This window comes from Pongo pygmaeus, chromosome 4, assembly GCF_028885625.2.
Source record: "Pongo pygmaeus isolate AG05252 chromosome 4, NHGRI_mPonPyg2-v2.0_pri, whole genome shotgun sequence".
Taxonomy (NCBI): Eukaryota; Metazoa; Chordata; class Mammalia; order Primates; family Hominidae; genus Pongo; species Pongo pygmaeus.
In genome coordinates, this window is record NC_072377.2 from 184,954,172 (window position 1) to 184,980,684 (window position 26,513).

General features: G+C 44.3%; 1 protein-coding gene across 10 annotated transcripts in view; it reads right to left on the reverse strand.

Annotated features, from left to right (window-relative positions):
* Window positions 1-804: 804 nt before the first annotated feature.
* The window catches only part of MAPK9 (mitogen-activated protein kinase 9), a 60,850-nt gene continuing 35,141 nt past the window's right edge, over window positions 805-26,513 (reverse strand). For 4 of the 10 annotated variants that reach the window (XM_054488296.2, XM_054488297.2, XM_063665405.1 and 1 more), the window contains 7 exons: window positions 16,136-16,301; window positions 14,596-14,667; window positions 9,749-9,931; window positions 8,200-8,324; window positions 7,108-7,171; window positions 5,420-5,491; window positions 805-3,746 (listed from right to left, as the gene is read on the reverse strand). In XM_054488296.2, coding sequence (XP_054344271.1) covers window positions 3,604-3,746; window positions 5,420-5,491; window positions 7,108-7,171; window positions 8,200-8,324; window positions 9,749-9,931; window positions 14,596-14,667; window positions 16,136-16,301 — 825 coding nt within the window. In that variant the 3' untranslated portion in view covers window positions 805-3,603. Of the gene's footprint in view, window positions 3,752-5,419; window positions 5,492-7,107; window positions 7,172-8,199; window positions 8,325-9,748; window positions 9,932-14,595; window positions 14,668-15,008; window positions 15,081-16,135; window positions 16,302-26,513 lie in introns of all 10 variants that reach the window. The other 6 variants (XM_054488302.1, XM_054488303.1, XM_054488305.2 and 3 more) reach the window with 3 other exon arrangements.

Below are 26,513 nucleotides of genomic sequence, written 5' to 3' on the forward strand. Positions count from 1 at the left end.
CGCAGTGGCTCATGCCTGTAATTCCAGCACTCTGGGAGGCCGAGGCAGGTGGATCACAAGGTCAGGAGATGGAGACCATCCTGGCTAACACGGTGGAACTCCGTCTGTACTAAAAATATAAAAAGTCAGCCTGGTGTGGTGGCGGGCGCCTGTAGTCCCAGCTACTCGGGAGGCTGAGGCAGGAGAATGGTGGGAACCCGGGAGACGGAGCTTGCAGTGAGCCAAGATAGCACCACTGCACTCCAGCCTGGGAGACAGTGCGAGACTCTGTCTTAAAAAAAAAAAAACACACACACACTACTGGTACTCATCTCTCTGGAACGATTCTAGTCCTTTTAAGCAGAGCCACTGAGTGTCCTTCTAATCCTGTGGTATTAAGTACTGAACAGCCTAAAGTGCTTCAAAACCAGATGTCAGATGAACTTGGCTCATCCCATGCACAAAGCCACAAGCACCATGAATGACGTTAAGTAATACAACTAAGGCTGACTGGCGAATTCTCCGGGCCGCGCCTCATGCGGAAACAATTACACCAATACTCTGAATTGGACCTGTATGTCGGTGAAGTCAAAACTCACTGCCATTAGTTTTGAAAACACAGATTTAGGAATTTGCAGAATGTTTTCAATAAGAAAACAAACAGCAATGTTTCTGCCTTTCAGTGTGAAACCTCTTGCTAATATTGATCAAAAGCATGACACTTTATCATCTATCTGTGTTCATGTTAAATCTGTCATCAGAGATGGTGATGGAGAAATATCTAATTGTCATGTAAAAACACACAAAAATTGGACATGCTATACATTTATCTTTTAAAATGTAGTCTGTATTATTTTCACCAACCAAAACACACATAATATATTTTATTATAAAACATTAGGCAATGTTACTTTTGAGATACGCAATCTGAAAGGTCACACTTGTATTTATTACCGGGAGGAAATACCAGAGGAGTCACATTAGAAATCAACCAGATAGACTCGTATGTCGTTATCGTGACTTACACAGCGTTAAACGCGGGTTGAAGCAGCACCCGCTCAGCGTTTCAGACACGGACTTGGGGTGGGCAAGGGGCCCTGTAAGAGGGCTTCCTCCTCTCAGTACTGGGGCTCTGCATCTCACCTGCTCCCATCTCCAGGCCCACGGCTGGCACAGTGTGCACACAGCCAGGGTTTCCAGACTGCTCTCCTGCTCTCATACAACTCTGTCTGCTCTCTGGACTCTGCACTTGAAATTGAGACCTGGACATAGGGGAGACAGTCATTTCCTTCTTGGCTGAAAACTAAGTCAACAAATGAAACAAACCTAGTCTAAATTCCAGGATAATAATAAATTACCTGGTTTATAAAAATACATGTCCAAAATGGTTACTTCCTGGGTTGTGTACAATATAAATTACAAAAATAAAATAGAAAAGATGAAAAAGTTGAGCACATTTTTCAGTTCTTTAACCAACATCAGCATTTATCCATAGAGATCAGTTTGAAACCATTTGCGTGGCACCATGACCCTGGCAAATCTAGGCTCAGGAGAGAGAACCCTGAAGCTGGGGTGAGGTATTTCTGTGGAGCCCTGTGGCCTGTCCTAGGCATGTTCGCCTCTACCTGGTGGAAGATGGCCTTTCCAGGAAACCCTCCACACCGTCACGGGCTCCATCTGTGGCAAGTGGCTCGCTGAATGCACACAGGACTGAGCAGAAAGGCGTCTGCGGGCGCCTCGTCCCCCGTCCACGTCTCCCGGGAAGGGAGCATCACACAGTGCAGGGCAACTCGCGCATTTCCAACCTCTCCCTTTTGTTTTTCCTTTTAAAGATAGATTTAGTGAAGTCTTTTAAAAGAATGTGTATTACAGAGAAGGCCATTTTAAGATGTTTAGATAGATAGATAGATAGATAGCCATAAAATAGGTGTTTCCACCTCAATCCAAGTTATTATTACCATTTTGTATTTGAAAGTGTCTAAATGACACAATATAAAAGAACTATTTATTTCAATATTAATTTTGCTAATCAAGGGTTCCAGTTTCCAGTGATATGACCAACCAATAAGATATAACTGGTGCAGAGAGAGCCATATATTTTAGATAATATTTATAATAAACTTTCTTATCACAGTTCCTCCTCAGAACACATTCTATATATAGAATGTTGACTGAAAAGCTTCCAAAATAATTGAACACAAGATATGAATCAGCAACAAAATAAGCTCAAGGGAAAAATCATGGGCACAGGCAGGCAAAATGTGATCATCATAGCTCCATTTCTGCAGTGACACTTAACATACTCAGTATCTTAATGAATTCTGAATAATTTACTGATGGTAAAGTCTAAAAGTATCAATTTCAGGTGAGCAGTTTTAAATCAGAAAATAGTCAATAGTTAATCATGACTCTTCAGGTATTTCCTTCATGTCCTCTGAAGAGTTTCCCAGAACATTCTTGTGAAAAGGAATGCCTCCCAACAATGGAGAGCAACAATAGCAACAGGCATCTGAATCAGCCTGGCCTCTGAAAACAGACCGAGGAGGAATTTATCTGCTTTCTTCCAGTGAAGAAAGAAAATCAAGAACGTGGTATTGGCCGAGGGAAAGTGAATGAGGGAACGTAAGTAAAGGACCCAGGCCAGTCTCTGGCAAAGGAAGCACTTAGGAAATGACTGCAGTGATCTCTAGTGAGCATTTTATAAAATTCTACTCCAACGTTAGGCCATGGATGCAGGAACCTATCTGCCATCATATTTAATTAAGATGGAGTGTTACACACCTAATAAAGAAGGTGAAGTTCTAGGTAGCATTTTAAATTCATAAGAAGTCTAGAAGACCAAGAAGAAGAGAGATAAGGTAGCTAGGATTTCAAGCCGCACTAAGCAAAACTTAAAATTGTATCGTGCAGTAAAGCTGAATGTACAATCATCCCAGACAAGATAGTTTAAAGAAAACAAGATGTCCACATAAGCATCTTGGTTTTAGCCGTGATAATTCTCAGCCCCAAACATCACAAATTTAAGAAAAGCTATATATTTTATTTATTAAATAGATTTAATTATATGTCTTCTGAAATACAAAAGATAGAATAAATCATGGCATAAAAGGGAATAAGATATGATAACATCATGATGGCCAATTAATACACATAAATCGACTTTTTCTGGACAGACACCAAATTACTTAAGAGGATTAAGAGAGAACTTCAGAAGCAGCACTACCTGGAAGATTATTTGGCATTTAGATGCTGATCTCCACAGTGCTAGACGGGCAAGTCCAAGCAAGCATTTGTGGCACATGCACACACACCTCAACAGCTACAGATGATGAGAAAGTGTCACTATTACAATGTGAAACAAATTCACCTACTCTAACTGCTCACCTGAAATGATCTTGAACACAATCTCTAGAAGTGTGTCTTGCACTTTTTTCTTCAGACATATTCTGCCTCATTTTATCATCTAAGTAGGCAATCCTATCAGGTCTGAGTAGGGGCAAGGCATTGTGTTTCTTACATGCAGAACATGGAGTTTTTCTATTTGGTTCCATCAACTCCCAAGCATTTCAGGCCCACGGAGGTGAGAGTTCCTTCAATGATGACAGGTTTGCTATTTCTAACTTATCATCGACAGCCTTCAAGGGGTCCCGTCGAGGCATCAAGACTGCTGTCTGTGTCTGAGGCCAGCGTCTGCTCAGTGGACATGGATGAAATGTCATTGATAGATGAAGACTGAGAAGGAGTGGCGTTGCTACTTACTGCTGCATCTGTGCTAAGAAAACCAAATATAATAAAATCTGAGGCACGACATTGCTGCAAATCCAGGCAACGAGACTTCAGGCCATTTCTCGGCTCTGTACTTCTGCAGTTTCCCAATCCTAACTATGAGTATAAACAAGAAGTCAGTCAGCTGGACTTTCTGAACTTTTCCTTGAGTCTTTCTTTGGGCCAAGAGTCCCATATTCCTGTGTCTTTCCTTGCAAGATTCTTCTTTTTTTCTCAGTAGCTAAACATATATGTGGCCATGTGTAATCATGTTAGCTACTTAAGAAATACCTGCTGCTTTCAAGCAGACACCAAAAGGAAACAGCCGTATTTATCTGAAAACGCAGTATCACAAAAGCTTGAGCCTGAATAGGATTCAAGTGTCACCAGACACTTGAATTGTAACAATTTATAACGTAAACACTAAATCTACAGAAAAAAAAGCATCAACATTCAAAGAAATCTTTTGCAATAAATAAAGACTATATACTAGAAAAAGGAAAAAAATTAGTGGCTTTGTATTTTTTATTGTTTTATAACTCCAGAAAACTGACATTTTAATCTTTTAAAGCAAATGAAACTATCCTACTTCCTACTATCCATATTTTAGTCTGGTTTGAATAAAAATACAACGTGCACTCTCTGAGATCGACGTCTGCAGTCATACATGTGTGCTCAGTTAACAAGCACTTAAGTTCTTGCTGAAGTTATATAATCTCTAGATGCTTGACACATACGTCATGTTGAACATAAAATTCAAGAATAAAAAGTAAGCTGTGCTCTCTGCACATCTGCACGCATGTGTGTGCCTGCTTCCCAGTGGGAGTGGGAGAGAGACAATGATATAACATGAGCGTTTCATTTAGTAAACAGGAAGAATCCTTCAGACGTAAGTGAACACGACTCATATTAGAGTCTCATGATCATACAACTACCTGGTCATTAGAGGCTTCCACCACTATGAAGATCAGTAGATCAAACAGAAAAATGGGAAAATGATATCAACAATTTTCTCAAAAGAATACCATACTCCATTTTACTTAGATTGGCATTTTGGGTGGAACCAGTACAAAGGGTTATCAACATTGAAAAGGCTTTAAATTCAATTTCTTCATCTGTAAATGGAGGTGACAGCAGTTATTGCAAAGATGAAAGAGAAATGTTTATAACAAAGTTCAGTGCCTGGCACATCAGTAAAATGTCATCCACCACCAACACCACCACTATGACAAGCCAAAAAGGGTGGCTATTCATACAGTGGGTTTTAAATCTGATGCTAGCCAGGCTGGCATTTCACATGTTGCTGCCATTTATAAAAGTTGAATCAGGAAAGAGGCCAGGTGCAGTGGCTCACGCCTGTAATCCCACCACTTTGGGAGGCTGAGGCGGGCGGATCACGAGGTCAGGAGATCGAGACCAGCTTAGCCAATATGGTGAAACCCCGTCTCTACTAAAAATACAAAAATTAGCAGGGCATGGTGGCGTGTGACTGTAGTCCCAGCTACTCGGGAGGCTGAGGCAGGAGAACTGCTTGAACCCAGGAGGTGGAGGTTGCAGTGAGCAGAGATCGCGCCACTGCTCTCCAGCCTGGGCGACAGAGTGAAACTCCGTCTCAAAAAAAAAAGTTGAATAGGGAAAGAAAAATATCATACAATCAATTAAAGCAATCACTAACCTGAAGGCTGATCTTTTACAACACCATTCTTGCTTCTTTCTTCCCAATCCATGACTTCTTTGTAAATTAGCTCTTTAATAAAAATACAAGTTAAAATGCTTAATCAGTTTCTAAAGAGTTTCACTGTATCTCTAAACTCTGCTTCCAAATCAACTGGAACCACTCCAAAGGCACTGCGATTTGTTATTTTTAATCCTAAGATAGAGTCAATTCAGTAATATAGTCTACCTGGACCAAAATATTCATGTTTTGATACATTATATCTTTTCTTTTTTTTTTTTTTTGAGACAGTCTCATGCTGTCATCCAGGCTGACGTACAGTGGCATGGTCTTGGCTCACTGCAACCTCCACCTCCTGGATTCAAGTGATTCTCATGCCTCAGCCATCCAAGTAGCTGGGATTACAGGTGTTCACCACCATGCCTGGCTAACTTTTGTAGTTTTTGTAGAGACAGGGTTTCGCTATGTTGGCTAGGCTTGTCTTGAATTCCTGGCCTCAAGCCATCTGCCCCACTTGGCCTCCCAAAGTCCTGGGATTACAGGTGTGAGCCACTGCGCCTGGACTACATTACATTTTTTTCAATGCAACTAGTAAGGCAGCAAAACATGTAGGGTGGTTCTGGATCCATAAGGGGGCTTTATGAAGTGGAGTGGCTTCCACAGAACACTGTAAGGGATTGGATATTCTCACACCCATTTGAATATGTTTCTGTATGTGGTTACTTGGGGTTCTCCAAAGGTAACCAGCATCCACATGTGGGTTAGGGGCCCCCCACACTGGCCAGAAATGAATCCACAGGCCTAAGTCTTTTCTTAATTTCAACTTCAGTTTTCCTCAACTTTCATTTGTAAGAAAAACTAATTACCTACTAAGTAAGTGATTAGGGATGCCTAAAATTTCAGTATTCATAAACCAACATTAGCACATTGCAAGCATTGACTGAGGCCAGTGAGCACTGACTGAGGCCAGTGAGCGTGCTGTGTGCATGCGCTGCTGAGCACAGGCACATACAGGTAACCGGCACTCCCACACCCCAGGACGGCCCTGGGGCACGACCCATCATCAGTGTTGACTCACTCTGACTGTGGTTCTCAGTTACTACTGATCCTGCTTCTTAATGAAAAATTGTTAGTTCAACCTCTTCATTACAGGTATAGTTTGTTGTGGGTTGTTTGGTTAATCTTATAGTGGTAATACCTATTTGCATATTTTCAATCTGCAATTTCCCTCAAACTAGATTTTAAAACATACGTACAACTACATGGCTTAAAAAGAACAGGCAGAAGTTCACATGACCCCCCCAGCCCTGGCTCCCCATTTCTGCATATACTGGGAATTCTATAGGTAACATGCAGCCTGTAAATTGGCATCACCTGACAATTTGCAACGTTATCAATATAAGTGTGATACAATTACTAAGCTCAGTTTAAAAACCAATATGTGAAAAGCCATGAAAAAAATACTATTTTTCCCTCTTGAAGCAAATGATAAGAAATTCGTAAATGTTCCTCTCTAACTCTGTTCTCTTCAACTTCATTTTCTACTGGAAACTGGGGAGAAAGAGGCTAAGTGGGTCGCAGGGTTTCTTGCCCCTTCCTGAAGGGAAATGTCACAAAATGAAAAGCCTCTGCTTTACAGGATTGGAAGAAATGTCATAAGGAAAGATCAAAATAAGCTCCATCTTTACCTTTCCATTCTTCAATTGCATGTTCTCTTTCTTCCAACTGGGCATCATAAATTTGAGGTGGTGGCTAAAAATCAAATCATATGTAAAGTCAACAGTAATGCCTCACTAAAAAAGGTAAAATCGCTTGGAAGACGTCTAGTCTATTTATGATATGGATTTAGTTTAATTCAACACGTGGTTTAATAAAGATTTGTCATGTGATATTATATCAGCTTTAGAATCAAAATAATTATGAAAAAGTTAACCAAAGAAGAGTTATTATGTTCCTCTTAATAATCACCTGACCTCAAAACACAGACATCTGCCCAGATGTCATTAGAAACTCATCATCACAGGCTGTTTCCCAGAGACCCATTACGGACAAGGCACTGTGCTGGCAGCTACGGAAGGTACCGTTGTTTCTTAGAACAAATTTTACATTTTCTTCATGGGAGAACTCCCAAATCCAATGTCCAACTCATAAATGGACTGTTACAAAAGTCTGCTTATAAATTGGATTCTTTTTATATAAAACAATGTTGAAATTGATGGCAAAACCACAGGCCACGACATAAACATGTATTTCACTCATGGCATGAAGGAAGCCTGCCACTAAGCAGTGATTTCCCTCACAGCTAAAGTTCACTCACACCAGTGCTGACACAGAAACACGCACGTGAGCACCAAACTCAGAGGGGAGCTCCTCCAGCGGGGAGCCAGGAGGCACAATGTCTTTAGGGAAGGATAAACAGACGTGTGATTTTTCAGCAAGTTGCTCAGCCCCTCTGGTTGAGTGGCCTAAACAAGAGGATGTAACCAAAGCCAACGGCACAGAACAGATGCTTAATAAACTATGAGCTCACGGCAGCATCTGCAAAATGGAGACTGGTAGCACCAAAGCGGAAGTTCATTCCCGAGGTCCTCTGAGCTGGGGCTCCAGCTGCAAAAGAGCAGGCGACCCAGGTCTCAAGACAACACTTGGCCTTTTTGTAACTGGGAGCCCCCAAATGGAGAACTTGCTGCCCATATGTAGCCACTCTGGACGGACAGACAAGATCCAAGGAAATATTAGCCTGGCCTCTCTATATAAATCTTTTCAAAACAGATACTCACGGCTTCTGCTTCAGCGGGGTCATACCAAACAGTGATGTATGGGTGACGCAGAGCTTCGTCTACAGAGATCCGCTTGTCAGGATCAATCACTAACATTTTTGATAACAGATCTCTGGCTTGACTTGCTAGGGTGACGACAAATATTAAATTAATGCTGTTAATATGAAACAAACAGAATCATACAATAAAGAACTAAATATGACAGCACAGATAGAACAAAGATATATTAATTTTGAGAAATGTTTGATAGGTTCAAGATGAATATAACCCCCCAATTTTTTTTTTTTTTTTTTGGAGACGGAGTCTCACTCTGTCGCCCAGTGCAGTGGCGCGATCTTGGCTCACTGCAAGCTCCGCCTCCCGGGTTCACACCATTCTCCTACCTCAGCCTCCCGAGTAGCTGGGACTACAGGCGTCCGCCACCACGCCCGGCTAATTTTTTGTATTTTTTTAGTAGAGAGAGGGTTCCACTGTGTTAGGCAGGATGGTCTCGACCTCTTGACCTCATGGTCCGCCTGCCTCGGCCTCCCAAAGTGCTGGGATTATAGGCGTGAGCCACCGCACCCGGCCATAACCCAAACATTTTTAAGAAAAAGTCAAATGTCCACTTTCATGACAAACCAGGTTTCCAAATGTAGTTTTACGCCTCAGGATCTACAAGGGAAAGAGAAACCTGGGCCCCCAGGGTGGAGGGGAAGAGCACCAGGCAGCCTCAGACCAATGTGTGGGCAGGGCCCAAGGCTGGGAAACCACAGCAAGGAAGGTGGCAATTGCCGAGCTGCGGGTGGCACTGCCCAGAGTGTGGGCATGAGGCACAGGGGAGTATTTTTCTCTAAGTCACATCAAAATGAAATTAGAACAGACTTTTTAAACCACACAACAATCTCACATTCCCACAGGATAAAACACTCACAGATGCTTCTGGCTGGCCTAGCTGTATACAGTGCTGGCAGCTTACACTTTTTTTTTTTTTTTTAATCTACAGATTGGTATTTAGGAAAAAAAAAACCAAGTTCAATAACTTAGTTAAATATAAGGCTCACCTAGGTTTTGGCAATTAAAGTTCACAACCCGAATAAGCAAAGACTGGGGCTTTTCTGATGAAGGCACAGTTTACCTTCACGTGGACAGAATCAAATCTTTTCTTTTTCCTTAAGCGACCACACTGTAGTAAAGGGTGCAGGAGAAGGTGGGGAGGACGTTTTTCATCGAACGACTATCACATGGCTTCTGACTCTAGAATCTGCATTCAAGTGTTCTTTTTACCTGAAAACTTTTTGAATTCCAGTTGCTTTAACTGTAACATAAGATTCTTTCAGACTGATTTGATTATTTTTATTTTGGCCAAAGGCTTCAATTAAGCCATCTTATAGAGGATAAAGCTTCTAGACCTTTAAGCTTCCTCTCCTCAGTGCCTTCATACCTCAGACTTCAGGCCTAAAATGACTTTCTCTCCCAAAACTCACAGGTTTTTAGAATACAAACATGAAAGAGTGAAAGCACCACCTGAATTACAAAACACAAGTATAAGAAAAAAAGCGTATCTTACTTTTTATTTTGTCTCGCTCAGATTCTGATGGGAATATCCAATCTGGAAAGAGTTCTTCGAATTTGATTCCAGGATACTTTGGTCTGTTTTCGACATAATTCCTCACAGTTGGCTGAAGTTTCTTCATGAACTCTGCTGATGGTGTTCCAAGCTGCTCAATAACTTTATTCCACTGATCAATATCTAAGGAGTCTCTTGAGGAAAATACAACTGAAATGCCTTGTATTCATAGTACATGCAGCAGCATCGCTTGAGTAATATTTAAACCTATCGACTAGGCCACCCCACTGCATCAGCAGCAGAATTTTGAAATAATATTCAAATAAGGTTTGGGTTTCCAAGTTACACTATTTTTTAAAACTCTTACACTCTGCATCTTCATAAACTATGATCATGGTTTATTAAATCAACACAATGAAGTCTACACACCTTCCCACTCTAGTTCAAAATAAAGTTTATCTTGTAACTAAGAATACCTATGGCAAAAATGATTAAACATGAAATTAGATAAACATTACACAAGCAAATTGAAATCAGTTTTCATACTAATGCTACCTTAGATTCATTCACAGATCTCTAAAGAACAGAGGATCTCGAGGGACCTGTGGAGAGACCTATCTGACCTCCTCAGTTTACAGCTGGGAACCAACCAACCGGGCTTAGACTGAGCCCAGTGACAGCTTTCAAACGATGCTCTGTTTTACTTGGAAGTGACTCTTCCCAACCATCACTGCGATACCTAGGTAATGCATTTTATTTCCTATCAAAGTGCCTGACCTGGGTTTCAGACTCAACTCTGCATTAAACACTCAGTGTGTCAGGAAAGTCAGGCTTCCTTGGGGTCCGTTTCCTTATTTGTTCAATGCAGACATTACCAGCTTTGCCTATTCCACAGGGTGCTTGTTAGGCTTGGGATAATTAGGATTACATGTGGGAAAGTGACACTGAAACTGTACTCGCTATACAAGAGAATGCAAGCGAGAAAAAAATAGCATCAACAGCAGCTTAAAAAAGTGCTTACTGAGGCATGTCTTAGAAAAATGAACTTACATCACCATGAAATAACCTAGGGAACCGGTACATGAACTCAGCTCTTCCAAAATGTTATACTTCCAAAAGACCTGCTCAGGGAATGGGTTTCTGGCATTCAATTCACTAGCAAATTCTCCTTCCTACTCCTGATTCATACATATCGTCAAATCAGAATTATGCCCACATTTTATTTACCTATTTAGCCAAAATGTGAAAACCGTCTCACACCTTTTCCTTCTGCCATATATACATATATAAATAAAGACAGAGTCTCGCTCTGTCGCCCAGGCTGGAGTGCAGTGGCATGATCTCGGCTGACTGCAACCTCCACCTCCCGGGCTCAAGTAATTCTTGTGCCTCAGCCTCCCGAGTAGCTGGGACTACAGGCACCTGCCAGCACGGTCAGCTAATTTTTATATTTTTAGTAGAGATGGAGTTTGCCATGTTGGCCAGGCTGGTCTTGAATTCCTGGCCTCAAGTGATCTGCCTGCCTCGGCCTCCCAAAGTGCTGGAATTATAGGTGTGAGCCACCGCGCCCAGCCCACCTTATACTTTTGATACCTCTTCTGCATGCTCACTCCCACAGACTCCCCAGGATGCACCCACCCAGCATCTGTGCGCCATTTGCCACACAGCAACCATCTGGGCTCCCGGCTACACTAAGCCTGCTCAGCTCTAGACCCTTACCCCCGTGCTGACTCAAGGATGAGCTCCCTCAACTCTTCCTTCTCCAACATCGTCAACATTTTGCTCTCTACCAATACATTCCATCACGTTGGTAAATGATGGTGTTAACACAGTAGCTGCTTTCTTTTGGCCCTCTTTTGGCCCCCACTACCTATCGCTTTATTTCTTATTCCTATTTGCAGCAAAAACTTCCATAAAGAGCTGTCGGTCGGGTGCTGTGGCTCACACCTGTAATCCCAGCACTTTGGGAGGCCAAGGCAGGTGGATCACAAGGTCAGGAGTTCAAGATCAGCCTGGCCAAGACAGTGAAACCCTGGCCCTACTAAAAATACAAAAATTGGCCAGGCGTGGTGGCGGGCGCCTGTAATCCCAGCTACTCGGGAGGCTGAGGCAGAGAATGGCTTGAACCCAGGAGGTAGAGGTTGCAGTGAGCCGAGATCGCACCGCTGCCCTCCAGCCTGGGCAATGGAGTGAGACTCTGTCTCAAAGGGGAAAAAAAAAAAAGAAAGAAAAAAGAGCCGTCTATACTTGTGTCTCTAATTCCCAGCCTCTCATTTTCTCTCAAACATACTCCCATCAGGCTTTCTTCCCTCCACTCCGTAAACGCTGTGCTCATCATGGCTGCCAGCAGCCAATCCTCCGTCCTCATCTCCTCACGTGAATGAGCCTCCCTCAGTCACCGTGCTCTAGGAGGAGGGGTCACCTGAGTGCCTTCTCCATTTCCCTCCCTATTCCCTTTGTCCCTCCACCTCCAGGGGGCTAAGTCCCGGGTCCTGGTCTCTTCCTCCCTGCAAGTGCTCGCTGCCAGTCCCAGGCTTCAAGGCTACTGACAGATGGATGACACCCACTTTGATCTCTCTATCCCAGACCTTGCCCCTGAGTTCCACTGTCTAACAGACATCTCCAAACCCTAGCAAGGCTCCTTGAAGGGTCCAGCTTCAAAGCAGAGTACAAGCCCATCTCCCCGGCCACACCCCTACCCGCCTGCTGGGGGCCTCCACCTCTCCTCTGGATGATGGCAGCCTCTGCTCTGGTCTCTGCTCTGCCCTGCCCTTGACGATCCACCCTCAATTCAGCAGCTGGGAGGAGCCTCTTCGCATCTAAGTCAGACTAGGCACCCAGAAATGGGCAGGTGAGAGAAATATCTGCTGGGTTAATGATAAAGGACTAGAAATTAAACCAGTTGTGAGAGAAGACCCACAGATTCCCCAAGAGGCCTCCACCCCAGCACCCTACAGGTGGGAGGGACGGGGGACAGATGAGAGGGACGGGAGAAAGGGAACAATAATTCCGACAAGCCCAGTGGACCTTGTTGTCTAACTCTCGTGAAGCTGCAGGCAGACCACAGGTCTCCTATTTTACAGAAGGGGAAACCAAGGCTCAGAGAGGCCCTAAATTTCCCAAGGATGCATGGCTGCCAAGGGGAGGAGTCTGAGCTGGGGCCCGAGGTGGCCTGGCTAAAGCTTTCTCTTTCTCACAGACCACCGTAGGGACAGGAGTTCCTTTTCTACCCCGAGTCACAAATTAAAGCAAATCTCTGAGAGCCTCAGTCTGATTTCTGCAACTTTTTTCTATCTCCCAAATTTCAATCTAATATTTGAAAGAGTTGGCAAAATTTTCTTTAGAAAATGATGTTAAACTCTGTGTGGCTTTTAGGAATAACATTAGGTAACCTTATATATAACACCATTAATTACTGACATTAATGTTCATATGTATAGCAGGAATTTTAATTTTACTTACTAAAATGCACCAAAAAGTACTCACATTTTTCATTTTTGTACTTTTTAAAGAAAACATTTTGTAATAAAACAAGGAATGGTACAAAATTAGTAAGAATTGAGACAAACTCAACATTAAGTAGATATTTCTAAATTATTAGTCTTTTAATTTTTCAACTTTTCCCCTTTTTAATTAAGTTTACTTGCAAAATAAAGACGTCCTTATTTATAGGTTGAAACAAGTGAATCTGAGGTGAGGCTATGGAAACTGCTAGAAAATTTAGTAGACCAAATAAAATATCTAATTTGACATATTATATAATCTATGATATAGAAAATGTAAAGAAAGGTAAATAAAATGAGGAATAAAAATATTTTCAAGTTTGCATTGTGAAGAATTTATATTATGAGACCACTTTGATAAAATTATTAAAATCTGAAATTATTTTCCTAAGATACATACAAAACACTGACTATAGAGCTTGATTTCCTTAAAAGCAACCATCAATCTGCCCAAGGATGGAGACCAATTTAAACTTTCATAACGAAAACAAAGTCAAAGACTAATGAAAAACTAAGTGGTTAAAACACAAATGAAAAAGGGAAGATGTGAAGAACCACGTTAGGGTAAAAAATACTAAGGATGGAAGAATGGCAAATGAGGAAAGAAGGCTACTGTAACAATTACAGTGGTTACTCTCCTTTCTGCTGTATCTCCAACATGACTTGCCGACTACAGTATGAGTTTATCTCTTTCATCTTACATTTATTTTGACTTCCCCAGTGTGTCACAAAATAACCCACTAGACAGATTTTTTAAAAAAATTCTACAAAATGTCAGCAAAGTAACAAACAAGAAAGTTTAACATATTGTTCCTCACAAAATTTTCATTTTATTCTCTTTCACTTAGGTCTTTTGTAATGTGCTTCAGTTCTTACTTTGGGGGAAAATATTTCAATGCATACCAGTAACTAACAAAATAGTACTTAATTAAAGCACACAAGCACACTAGCCTATTAAATTTAGATAGCGTCTTTCCTAGTTAAATTAATGGAATAAACTAAATAATACAGTATTTTCATTTAAATATCAGAATATACTTATCAAAGAGTAAATAATTTCTTCTATATGTCCACCTATTTTTGGTAAAATTAAGAGCTAATATAATTGGTTTAACTTAACTCTAAGTCTCAAAATCATCACAGGTAGTCAAGTTAAAAATAAAGAATAAAATTGAACCACTTGGTTTGTGACACTAACGAACAAATACAGTAAAGCCCCCCTTAGAACACAGTCTGGAGTGGATTTTACGACTCTGTCCTGGTGAGCGCTCGTGTAAGCAGGTGGTCATGCTGCCTGAGGCATTACAGAAAGCATGGCGGGACCAAGGTCGCGGGGAAGGATACGGTCAGTGCCTTGGAATATCACACAACCTTTCACCAGCTCTCCCATGATGCAACCCACTGACCAGATATCAACTGAAAATAAAATGAAATGATAAAATTATGAAGTGCCATGAACAAAACAAAAGTGAGGAAAAGGAATTCTAACAGTGCACTAAACACACAAATATGGAAAAATAAACTGCTAGCTAAGGGTGACATTTTACACAATATGAATGATTGCTGACCTCTATTTTAGCCTTCAGTTTGTAGCAATCTGGGGTTTTAGTGCCAAAGAGTCCAATACTTTATAGCTTAAAACAAACAAACAAACAAAAAACCAGAAACAAGAAGTGCCTGTGAACACAAAGCTTTTCAGGGTCACACGCCCGCCCCCAGCCTCCATGGCCAAGTGCCAGGTCCCCCATGAAGGATACAGTCTCTTCCCGGGAACAGGACTTTATGGAGGACCATTTCTGCCATGATGCACCCGACAGACCAGATGTCCACTACCAAACACCAGGGGATTAAAAACCAGCTAGAGTCCCCCATCTTTTCTTCAAACCCCCTCCCAGAGACAAACCCGGTACACGTCACTAGTTTGCCAGTGGGAGCCTCTGTGCATTGCTGACACCACACCTCCTGAGCGATCATTTTTTAGACTGCCCCGTCAGACAGGCAACAGCACTCAGTGGGGGAACTGGCGGCACAGGCTGGCTGGCTTGCAGGACTGCAGGGGAGGCCCTGCTAGAGGGGCCCAGACTTCGACTTTCACGGTGCCCACCCTCATCTGTGGGGCCTCAGACAGACAGCAGAGGCCTCTAAGCGCTCTGCTGGTGGGCCGAGGGGAGAAGTGAACAGGGGATCAAGTTTTCTCTCCCTTCCACAGGAAGCACATGAAGCTGTGCCTCTCAGGTGGGAACACAAGCTACAACGCAGCAAGATGAACCTGTAGCAAAACTCATTTCAGATGACCTGGGCAAACTTTCAGTCTTTTTAAAAACAAGTAAGCGTGATTTCGTTATTTTCAACAAATTTGCTAAAAGCCAAGTTTCAAAGAGCTCTGATATTGCTAGAATAAGCTAAGTTTTCATGTAAAAAGACACCAATTTTACATGAGAACATGTATTATTCTATTTATATCAAATTCAAAAAAACAGTATGCAGACCAACAAATAAAGCTGATCCACGGCACTGGAGACCAGGAGATCGGCCATCCTCGTGGGCTGTGAGGAGAGGGGTCCATGGCGAGGCCAGAGCTGCTGGTGCTGTGGGTGTGCTCACCTCAGCTGAGCTGCACACTCAGGATCTGCACACTTGGCTATAGGTAGGTTAACTCTGATTACAAAGTTCAAAAATAATAATTTAAGTGAATTTTTAAAAGAGAATGATTTTAACCAATGGAAAAACACAATTATTTCTTATCTCTGGATCATGCTATATTCTACGTGTAACAGTCCCCGCAGTATACATCATATGTTTCAAAGGAAAGAGAAAAAACTCGAGCCCACCGCTAGAGCCATTTCTCAGCATCCCAGCCTCTCCCAGCCCCGGCTGCGCTCACCGTTCTCTTTGTAGCCCATGCCCAGGATGACTTCGGGCGCCCGGTAGTACCGTGTCACCACGTAAGGGGTCATCATGAAGTTAGTGCATGCCGTCCGGGCCAGGCCAAAGTCAAGGATCTTCAGGCTGCAGTCCGATTTCACAACAATGTTGCTAGGCTTCAAATCCTAGGAAAGAAATGGCTTAAATTAGCAAAATGAATGAAGCGTGCTAAATAAACTATTTCACATCTGTGAGGGTTGTAAAGCCAGCGTGAGAGTGTAGGGAGTGAACTGAACTCGGAGATTTAGGAACAATTTTGGAAAATCTTACTCTCAAATTGAAACTAAAGCAGATCAGCCTAAAGCCGTCAGATGGTGCCCCTCACCCCCAGTGGAAACCTTCATGGCCCTCATTTGCCCTTTCTGTGGTCTTGCAGGCCCTCAGGCTGTCCCATCCACCCTCCATCCATGCATCTACACGTCCAGCGCACACACCCCCCTCCCGCTCTCCACGCCTGGACTTGAGTTCCCCAGTACTCTGACTCTCTCTTGCTAAGGTCCTCATGCTCTCTATCAGTCCAGGGCAGTGCTGTTCCATAGACAATGTCATACTAGCCATGTTCAACAGCATGAATAAAAATAGGTGAAATTAATTTTAATCCTACAGCATATTTTATTTAACGCAATATATCCATAATATTATCCTTCCAAAATGTAATCAACATAAGAAAAATACTGAGCTATTTTACATTCTCTTCTTAGTACCGAGCCTTTGAAGTCTAGTATGTATTTTACAACTGCAGCACGGCCACATCCTGAGTGCTCCACAGCCTCTTGTGGTTAGTGGCTGCCATACTGGACAGCACAGGTCTAGAAACCTCTGACCCTGGAATCTTCCCCTGGCTCTTTCTCTCCTTGGAAGAGCAATTCCATGATCATCCACCTCCAGTCTTCTCACCTCCGCCACAAAGACCCACCAGCACTGGTGCTGCTGTCTCCACCTGTATGTGGCACAAAAACTCACCTGCTCATGTACTGGTTGCCACCTCTCTTCCCCTCCCCAGTGCTGACTCTGTGTGAGCTCCCAGCACTCAGAAGCATGCCTGGCGCGAGCAGACACTTGGGAAGTGTGTGCTGAATGAAGACATGCATCATATTCCACCCGACTTGCAAAGCCTTAACACAACTTCCACAACCTTTTCCCTCATAACTAAGGGACTTTCTTCCTGCTGGTCCTCCACCCTAGCCCCTTCCTCAGGCCTTAGGAATTTGACTTTTGCTTGGGGACTTCGGCCTGCAAACTCACCCTAGAAACTGTGACTTGTAAACAACCCACACCCATTCTTTTCACAAGAGTAGTGGACCTGCAATGTCAAACTGCCAAGCCACTGACACGGGGTAAGGTGTGAGGATACTTTACTTGGGGAGTTGCAGGTTCGGTAACACTGCCTAGCACTGTAAGACATCCCAACTGATGGGCCACAAGGGAGTTGCAGGTGTGCCTCAGTGAAGGCTGTGGTGCTGTTATCAGGACAAGCAGGAAGCCATTTCAGCATTTACAACAGTCACAATTTGCTAAATTTCTAGGCTTCCTAGATTCTGTAAAATTTAAATGATAAATATATAATGTTTAAACATGCAGTCACAACCTCTACCTGGCCCCAAAAAGAGGCCCCCAGCCCCTCCATTCCACCTTACGGTACTGTGCAGACACCCCCAGTTCCCAGAAAGGCCTGAGAGGAAGAAGCCGGGCTGCCTCCCTGCATGAAGGAAAGCCGGAGAGAAGCAGCCCACATTCAACCAGGGACTCTCCGCTGTGGGGACCCGGTCATGGAGCTAAGACCAAATGAACGAATTTGCTTCTTGTTTCCTTTTTTAACATCAAAGAATACGGCAAGAACAGGCATTTCAGAACACAAATTACTAACAGATAAAATAATGCTCAATCTCACAAAAATCTTCTTTAAAAACCCAAAATGAATGCCCATTTTTAGTCTATCACATGGCAGTGATGGAAAGTAAGCAGACTCGGTGCTGGCGGGAGAAGCAGAAAGAGGCGCTTCCTCAGGCCACAGACGGTGTGCAGTGGGCACTTTCTCTCCAGGAGGCTGATTTCTGAGGTGTGAAATGTACACACTTCACCAGCCAGCAGGCCCTGCAGCCCAGCCCACCCAGAACTAACAGCACAGCCGCAGGAGCAAGGATGACAAGGACAGCCTGGTTCTACCAAGGACAGACACAGCAGTGGAACCATCTCCACAGGCTGCCTGCCAGCTCTGTGAACTCCAGTGCGCCAGAAACACGCTCATCTGAAGACACTGCCATCTGTCAAAAAACTGTCATCACATACTAATTTAGCAGGAAAAGCACACTTTACTGCCATCTGCTGGAAGACTGTGGTGATAAAATCCCAAGCTTGAGTGGGTGCTCTGTGTGGCCAATGGGGAGGTGGCTAAGGAGGTGCTCTCCCCGCACCCTGGGACCCTCTCTAGTCACCCCCGAAATACAACCTGAAGCAGCTTCCCAATGCCTCACTTCAATTTCAAGACAGCAGAGGAAAGACAGTTCTGCCCCTTCGAGTCTTGAAAATCACTCGGAACAAAGAAGACAAATGCCAAGTACAGATCCAAGTGACGCCTGGATTGGGGCTTGGCTCCCAAAGAGCCTGGAATCCAATGCTACCCTGTGGGCAGCAGTGAGGGCACCCACAGCACCCGCAGCACGAGTGGGGCAGGTGCTGACCTCCCCCACTGCCCGCTCAACTCTGGGATCCAGACCCACTGCTTGAGAGGTATCCCAGGAAGGAGCACATCATGACAGGTGTCCACTGTCTGGCCTTCCCTGGTCCTTCCCCACAGGTACCTGTGGCCATCCACCGGGTAAGGAGAACAGCCAGGCACTCTTGAGGATGAATGGACACAGTTCTAAGTAGACACTGAAACCCGAAGACCCCAAACACTATCATGGGTCCTCCACTTGTGGGGTTCGTGGGGTCAGGGGTCAGGTCATAAGCGAAATCTGGGCCAGGTCTCTTCCGGCCATGTTATGGGAGGGTGGGAATGTTAGCGAAGGCTTAGAGCAAGGCTGTGAGAGAACATTGCTGTCCAGCTGCAGCAGTGTGGGCGCTGTCTGGGCCTCTCTTCTAATCAGTGTGGAGGATGCATTTGCCCAATCAACATGTCGGACCTGAGGCCTTATTAATCTGCTCCAGCAACTGCACCTCGACCTGCACAGCAGCTGCAGCCAGGACTGCCAGTGCCGTAAGCCTGTGGCTGTGTAGGGTCATTCTCCAGAATCCATGCGGTTTCTTCAAGGGCTGGACTTGAGTTAGACTGGGATGCAAGAGATCACTGTCCCAGCTCCCCTGAGGCTTCCATGGTGGCACTAATCTCCTCCACCCACCCCGAGTCCTGCAGGGTGTGATCTTGTTTTTGATTTACTATCTTGGGGACAGTTTCAGGTTTCCATTTGGTCTTCCCATTGTGATGACTCTTACACACAGGCCAAGGAACTCGTGTGGGCGTTACTCCAACTGCCAAGGGCCTCTGCTCCAGCAACACATTGAGGACTGGGGAGATGGCCACCGGGTGGCCTGGGACCCTGTGGCCCACTGAGAGCCAGGAATGAAGGCCTGGGACACATGCCAGGCAAGCCACAGAGGCCTGAATAACAGGAAAGGGCAAGGAAAGAGCCAGCAGAGAAACCACAGTGACAGGGACTATAGAGTGTCCCACTAACCTCTGTCTTCCAGGTTTCCCCTGAGGAAGAGAGAACCGTGGATGCCACAGGAAAGCCATTCCCAACTTATGTGGAGAAGTAGAGCTGAGGGGGCCAGGGTGGACTGTGGGGGCCACGGAAATGCACTCCTTGGTCTCCCGCCACAGGAGTGAGAGTGACAGATGGCCCAGTGCGGTGTCTGCACCCACGCTCTGTCCCTGCCAGGGCATACCTCCCACAGAGCCGTCAGCCAGGGGGCGACCGGGCAGGGGTGCTGAGCCAGGCCCGTTCCTGTGTGACACTGGAGGCCGTCAGAGCTGCACCGCAGTCTGGACCAGCCCTCTGAGGGGCCAGGACTGCACCGCGTTCAGCTAGCATTCGCTGCCTCCTCCGGCTGCTCCCCCTTCCTTCTCGCACAGGCCTCTTTCCAGCCAGTCCCTCGCCTGTCTAACCCACCATGGCATGCTGAAGCCGCCCATGAAAAGCCCCACGCTACAGGGACAGGAAGCTGCAGGGCCGCACCAAATGCCCTAGCTGAGCGAAGGGAATGCCAACCTCCATAAATGGCCACAACACCCAGAAAAGGCTCAGCAAGTGAACCGCAGGTGCTATGGAGGCGGAACGAGGCAAGGGCAGCACTCGGAGAAGTTTTCATTTTATTGAAAGTCCAGGTACGTAGCAGTTAGATGTCCCAGATCCCCACTTCCATCCCAGAAGTGAGGCTCCACTCCTTCCTCACTCCTGCTGGCCCTTCATGCAGAGAAACTGATGCCCAGCTTCCAGGTGCAGGGCCACAGGCGCCGTACGCACAGTCCTGTGGGTACCAACAGGGAAGGCACGGCGAGGCCTGCCTGCAACAGGGCTGCCTGGTGAGTCTGTGCTCTGCCACATGAGAAGCCCAGCCCCACCCCACAGCCCTGTACCCCAGCAGCCAGGCTTAGATCCCTCCACCAAGGGACTGAAGGGGCCTTCTCCAGAGAAATTAAATGGTGCCCAGAGAAAAAACCTACAGAAGGTGACACCTGTGGCTGCCTGTGGCCCAAGAGACACCCATTCTTTAACAATTTACCCATTCACTCAGCACTTTCAGTCAGCCTTTAATGCTTCAATCTTTTTTTTTTTTTTTTTTTTGAGACGAAGTCTTGCTCTTGTTGCTCAGGCTGGAGTGCAATGGCGCAATCTTGGCTCACTGCAACCTCTGCTTCCCAGGTTCAAGAAATTCTCCTGCCTCAGCCTCCCGACTAGCTGGGATTATAGGCGCCTGCCACCACGCCCGGCTAATTTTTGTATTTTTAGTAGAGACAGAGTTTCACCATGTTGGCCAGGCTGGTCTCGAACTCTTGACCTCAGGTGATCTGCCGGCCTCAGTCTCCCAAAGTGCTGGGATTAGTGGCATGAGCCACCGTGCTTGGCCTAATGTTTCAATCTTAAACATGATCCAACCAGACATTTGGGGAAAGCCTTGCGTGTGACAGGGAGGGACCTAACACACTAAAAAAGGAACTCTGGGTAGAGGAAGACAATGCAGGGAGTGATAAAACCCTTCAACAAAAGCTTATCCTCAGAGATGATAGTATATCCATGCAACAAGAACAGAATGCTGTAAAAAGGAACTTTTAAGAGCAAATGAGTGTCAATTAACTCGTGCTTCAGAGAAAAAGAATAAAGAATGGAGTTAAGAGGACATTCTGAAAGAAATGATATAAATTTCTCAACCTCTATAATATGTGCTTCCAGACTGAAGGCCAAGTGCCCAGCAAAACTAAAGAAAAAATGTCCATATCAAGGCATACATCAAAACATCTCAGAATACAGGGAACAAATAACTGAGTTTAAAAGTTTCCAGAGATAAAACCAAACCAAAACCCAAAACCACAGCACTTAAAAAAGGTTAGTCATCAGCCAGGCGAAGTGGCTCATGCCTGTAATCCAGCACTTTGGGAGGCTGAGGCAGGTGGATCACGAGGTCAGGAGATCGAGACCATCCTGGGTAACACGGTGAAACCTTGTCTCTACTAAAAATACAAAAAATTAGCTGGGCGTGGTGGCGGGCACCTGTAGTCCCAGCTACTAGGGAGGCTGAGGCAGGAGAATGGCGTGTGGCGGGCACCTGTAGTCCCAGCTACTAGGGAGGCTGAGGCAGGAGAATGGCGTGAACCAGAGAGGCAGAGTTTGCAGTGAGCCGAGACCATGCCACTGCACTCCAGCCTGGGTGACAGAGCGAGACTCCGTCTAAAAAAAAAAAAAAAAAAAAAAAAGGTTAGTCATCAGATGGCACTAAGGAACTCCGGAGCCATGCTAGATGCCTCACTACCAAAGGCACTGCCTCCGCCATTCTGAGTGCAACTGATCTGTAACTAAGAATTCTACACACATTTACACACAACCACACTACTCATCATGTGAGAGGGCAGAATAAAGAGTTTCAGACATTTGAAGCCTCAAAAAATTTCTCTCCCCTGTGGCAATTTAGGAAGCTTTTGGAGGATGCGTCCCACCAAAACAAGGGGGTAATCTGAGAGACAAGGACAGCAAGCAAGGAATCCAACATGGGAGGCAGATGAAGGAAACCCCCAGAAAACCACCAAGGGAGATCCAGGACAGCCCCTTTGAGCAGGTGCAGGGGCAGCCAGTGCAGAGGGGAACAGGGCTGAGGCTCAGGAGAGGTTCCTGAGAAGATGAAACTGATGAAATACCCAAGACATCTGCATGTGCTGAGAGAAGATTTAGATGCCTGATAGAAGAGTTAGGGTTGAATTACCAACAAGAACATAGAAAACTACCCCCCAAAACAAATAAAAACCTCACACAAATAAAAGATAAGTGTTTGTTAACTCCAGGGAACAAAAGGTGAAAGGGGAAGGTCTGCTGTGCAAAGCATTCACACGCTCACGATGATGCAATGAGCCAAACACCATCACATCCGCCAGCCTGGGAGGAGGGCGAGGAAGGCCGAGGGTGAGGGCTAGGTTGGTGAGAAGCTGAATCAGCATCTTATGCCCCAAACTGAGAAAGGATCAATGAACAAAGAGCTAAGCATATTATTTCAATATGGAAATAGACACCAAAATAATCAGCTACGTGAACTGAAGGAGTTTGCTTCTAGGGAGAGAGAAATAAAGGAGGAGGTGGAGGTATCTGTTTTTCATAAATATTTATAGAAATATTTGATCCTTGATTAAAAAAAAAACAAACCAAGCTACTTGTTTAGCAAATTGCTACACAGTTATATACAAGGTGATCCTGTCTTCGAAGAATATAAGTTCAAAAGGACATAAGTACAGATATGTTGGTATTAACATCAGTCAACAGAGAGGTGCCATGCAGAGTGAGGCAGGACATACACCAGTGTGCTTTCACTGGCCATCTCCAGGTGCTAACAGAGGGCTGGGTTACTTGCATTTCATTTTTTGAATTATATAAAGTATATACTTCGGTGGGATATCATGGGCAAAACTTTATCTTTCAAATACTTAAAATTTATGTTTTGTATTAAACCATTTTAATAGGCAAAATTAAAAGTGTGTCTATCTCTGTGCATGGTACTGTAGATGGGACAAAGGATGGTGCAGTCCACACAAAACAGTTAACTTAGGGCTCCTCCCTTCCTGGGATGTGGGCAGGGGTGGGGCGGGCGGCAGGGGGCAAGAGGGAGTTTCCCCCTTTGCTTTATACACCTGTGCAATGTTTGGAACTTCCCCACAGTGAGCGTGCATCACTCTCCCACATGGACACAGATGTGGGGAGAGCCTGGCAAGGCCATGGATGTGGGAAGCAGGAGGGAACAAAGTGACAGGGAGGACACAGCAAGATGCCAGGTGGGTGGGGGTGGTGAGCAGGAGGCAGGGATGGCAACGGGGTCATTTTCTGAAGGCTTCTTAGGTTCCTATACCTCGTGTTGGGCAAACCAAACACTCCTTTGGGCCCCATCTGACTCAGGCTGCAGGCATCGACCATTCCATAAAAAAGGCCTGCCAACGCTGCAGCTCTCACAAGGCTCCCAGTGACAGGAGGCCACTGTTTCCCACTTACCTTGGGGCCCAAGGGGGAACAAGTCAGACAAACCACTTCCCCTCATAAAATGAATAAGGCCCAATGTAGTAAGACTAATAATCTGGGAAATTATTCTAAAGCATAAATAAAATGTATTTAAGAGATATTAAGAGTACCTTAAATTATATGAAGGTCTGTGGAAATTTCAGGAACAGAAATAGAATGGTACATCAGGAGATCTTTAATTCAGAAGCCTAGCGTTACTATTTTTAAAGCAAAGTCACCAATATATTATTTTAACTGACCATCTGATGGCAGCAAAGGTTCTATTTTAAAAAACAGTACACTAGATGGCAGATGGGAGGCTGTCAGCTAGCCCTGGGAGGACAAGAGCTATCCCTGACGCTGGCCTTGGGCCACAGACCTGAGGCTTGAGACGAGGTAATCCTGCCCTCTGTGGGTCGGTGGGCTCTACCCCCAAGGGAGGCCTTCACTGGCTGTGATGGAACCAATCTTTCCTGGCACAACCGATCTGAAAAAATTATTACCACTCCACCATCTAAAACCCATCTGCTTATTTCTGTAATAACAGGCTCCGCTGTTCTTGTCTCTCACTAGCTTCTTCCCCACAGATTTCCATTCAGCAAAAAGACGACCTCTTGCTGTTGGAACATAAAATCTAATGGCAATCTGTCAATAAAATTAGTACAGTAATAATCCAGGGAATGCTAAGAATATCTATTTCCGATAAAATTATATTATTTCTGCCTCTAGTCTCACTCAATATTTTAGTTGTTTTTTAGAAAAAATTCGGGCCAGGAGGCCCTAGGTGGCTCTGCCACAGACTGTCACCCTGTGGCCTTGGAGACCCCTAAGCAGGATGCCATAGAGTCCTGGAAGCTAGGAAATGGAAACAAATGGGAAGACCAGAACATCGAAAGTCATTTCAATAATTCTGGAAAAAATTTATGAAGTCCTATGGTAGAAGGACTCTGTGAATGTAAAGAAGGTAGTCATTGTGGAGAAATATTCGGCCAGATTCCAAATCTGAACCTGAAGAAAATTTCTGCTGATGTAAATTCATGTGAATGCAGTGTGTGTGGACAAGTCTTCATATGTTCTTCATCCCTTAATAGGCACATCTTATCTCATTCTGGACACAAACTATATGAATGTGAGAAACGTGGGGTGAAGCCATACAAATGTAAACAATGTGAGAAAACCTTCATTTCTCTCATAAATGTCCAAAGACACATGGTAACACACACTGGTAATAGGCCTCATAAATGTAAGAAATGTGGGAAGACATTTAAGTTTCTCTATTTACTTCAAAGACACAAAGTAATTGACAATGGAGAAAAACCCTGTGAATGGAAGAAAGGTGGTAAAGCCTTGAGATTTTGCAGTTCTTTTCAAAAACATAAAAGAACTCACAGTGGGAAAAAACCTTATAAATGTCAGTAATGTGGTAAAGCCTTTGGACATTCTGGTTACCTTCATAACCTAAAGGTGCTCATGCTGAAGAGAAACCCTGTGAATGTAGGAAATGTGGGAAACGATTCAGTTTTTGTAGTTACTTTCAAAGACATAAAAGAGCTCACAATGGTGAAAAATCTTTGATGTGTTTAAGAAATATGGTAAAAGACTCAGTCTTTCTAGTTCCATTCAGAAACATAAAAGAAATAATACTGGAGAGAAACCCTATAAATGTAAGAAATGTGGCAAAGCCTTCAATCATCCCTGCTCCATGTGAAGACATAAAAGAATACATATTGGAGAGAAATCCTATAACTGTAAAAAATGTGGCAAAGCCTTCAGTCAACACAGTTCCCTTAGAAGACATGAAAGAACTCACACTGGAGAGAAACCCTATGAATGTCAAAAATGTGATAAAGGCTTCAGTCGGTTCAGTTACCTTCAAACACATGAGAGAACTCATACTGGAGAGAAAATTTATGAATATAAAAAATGTGGCTGGGCGCAGTGGCTCACACCTGTAATCCCAGCACTTTGGGAGGCTGAGGCAGGCAGATCATGAGGTCAGCAGTTCGAGACCAGCCTGGCCAACATGGTGAAATCCCGTCTCTACTAAAAAAAAAAAAAATTAGCCAAGTGTGGTGGCAGGTGCCTGTAATCCCAGCTACTTGGGAGGGTGAGACAGGAGAATTGCTTGAACCCGGGAGGTAGAGGTTGCAGTGAGCTGAGATCACACCACTGCACTCCAGCCTGGGCAACAGAGCAAGACTCTGTCTCAAAAAAAAAAAAAAATGTGGTAACACCTTCAGGCATTCCAGCTCCCTTCGAACACATGAAAAATCTCATACCGAAGAGAAACTCTTTGACTGTAAGGAATGTGGTCAAGTCTTTAGATATTCCAGTTCTCTACATAAACATGAAAATCTCACACTGGAGAGAAACCCTTTGACATAAGGAATGTGGTCAAGTCTTTAGATATTCCAGTTCTCTACATAAACATGAAAGAACTCACACTGGAGAGAAACCCTTTGACTATAAGGAATGTGGTCAAGTCTTTAGATATTCCAGTTCTCTACATAAACATGAAAAATCTCACACTGGAGAGAAACCCTTTGACTATAAGGAATGTGGTCAAGTCTTCAGACATTCCAGTTCTCTACGTAAACATGAAAGAACTCACACTGGAGAGAAACCCTTTGACTGTAAGGAATG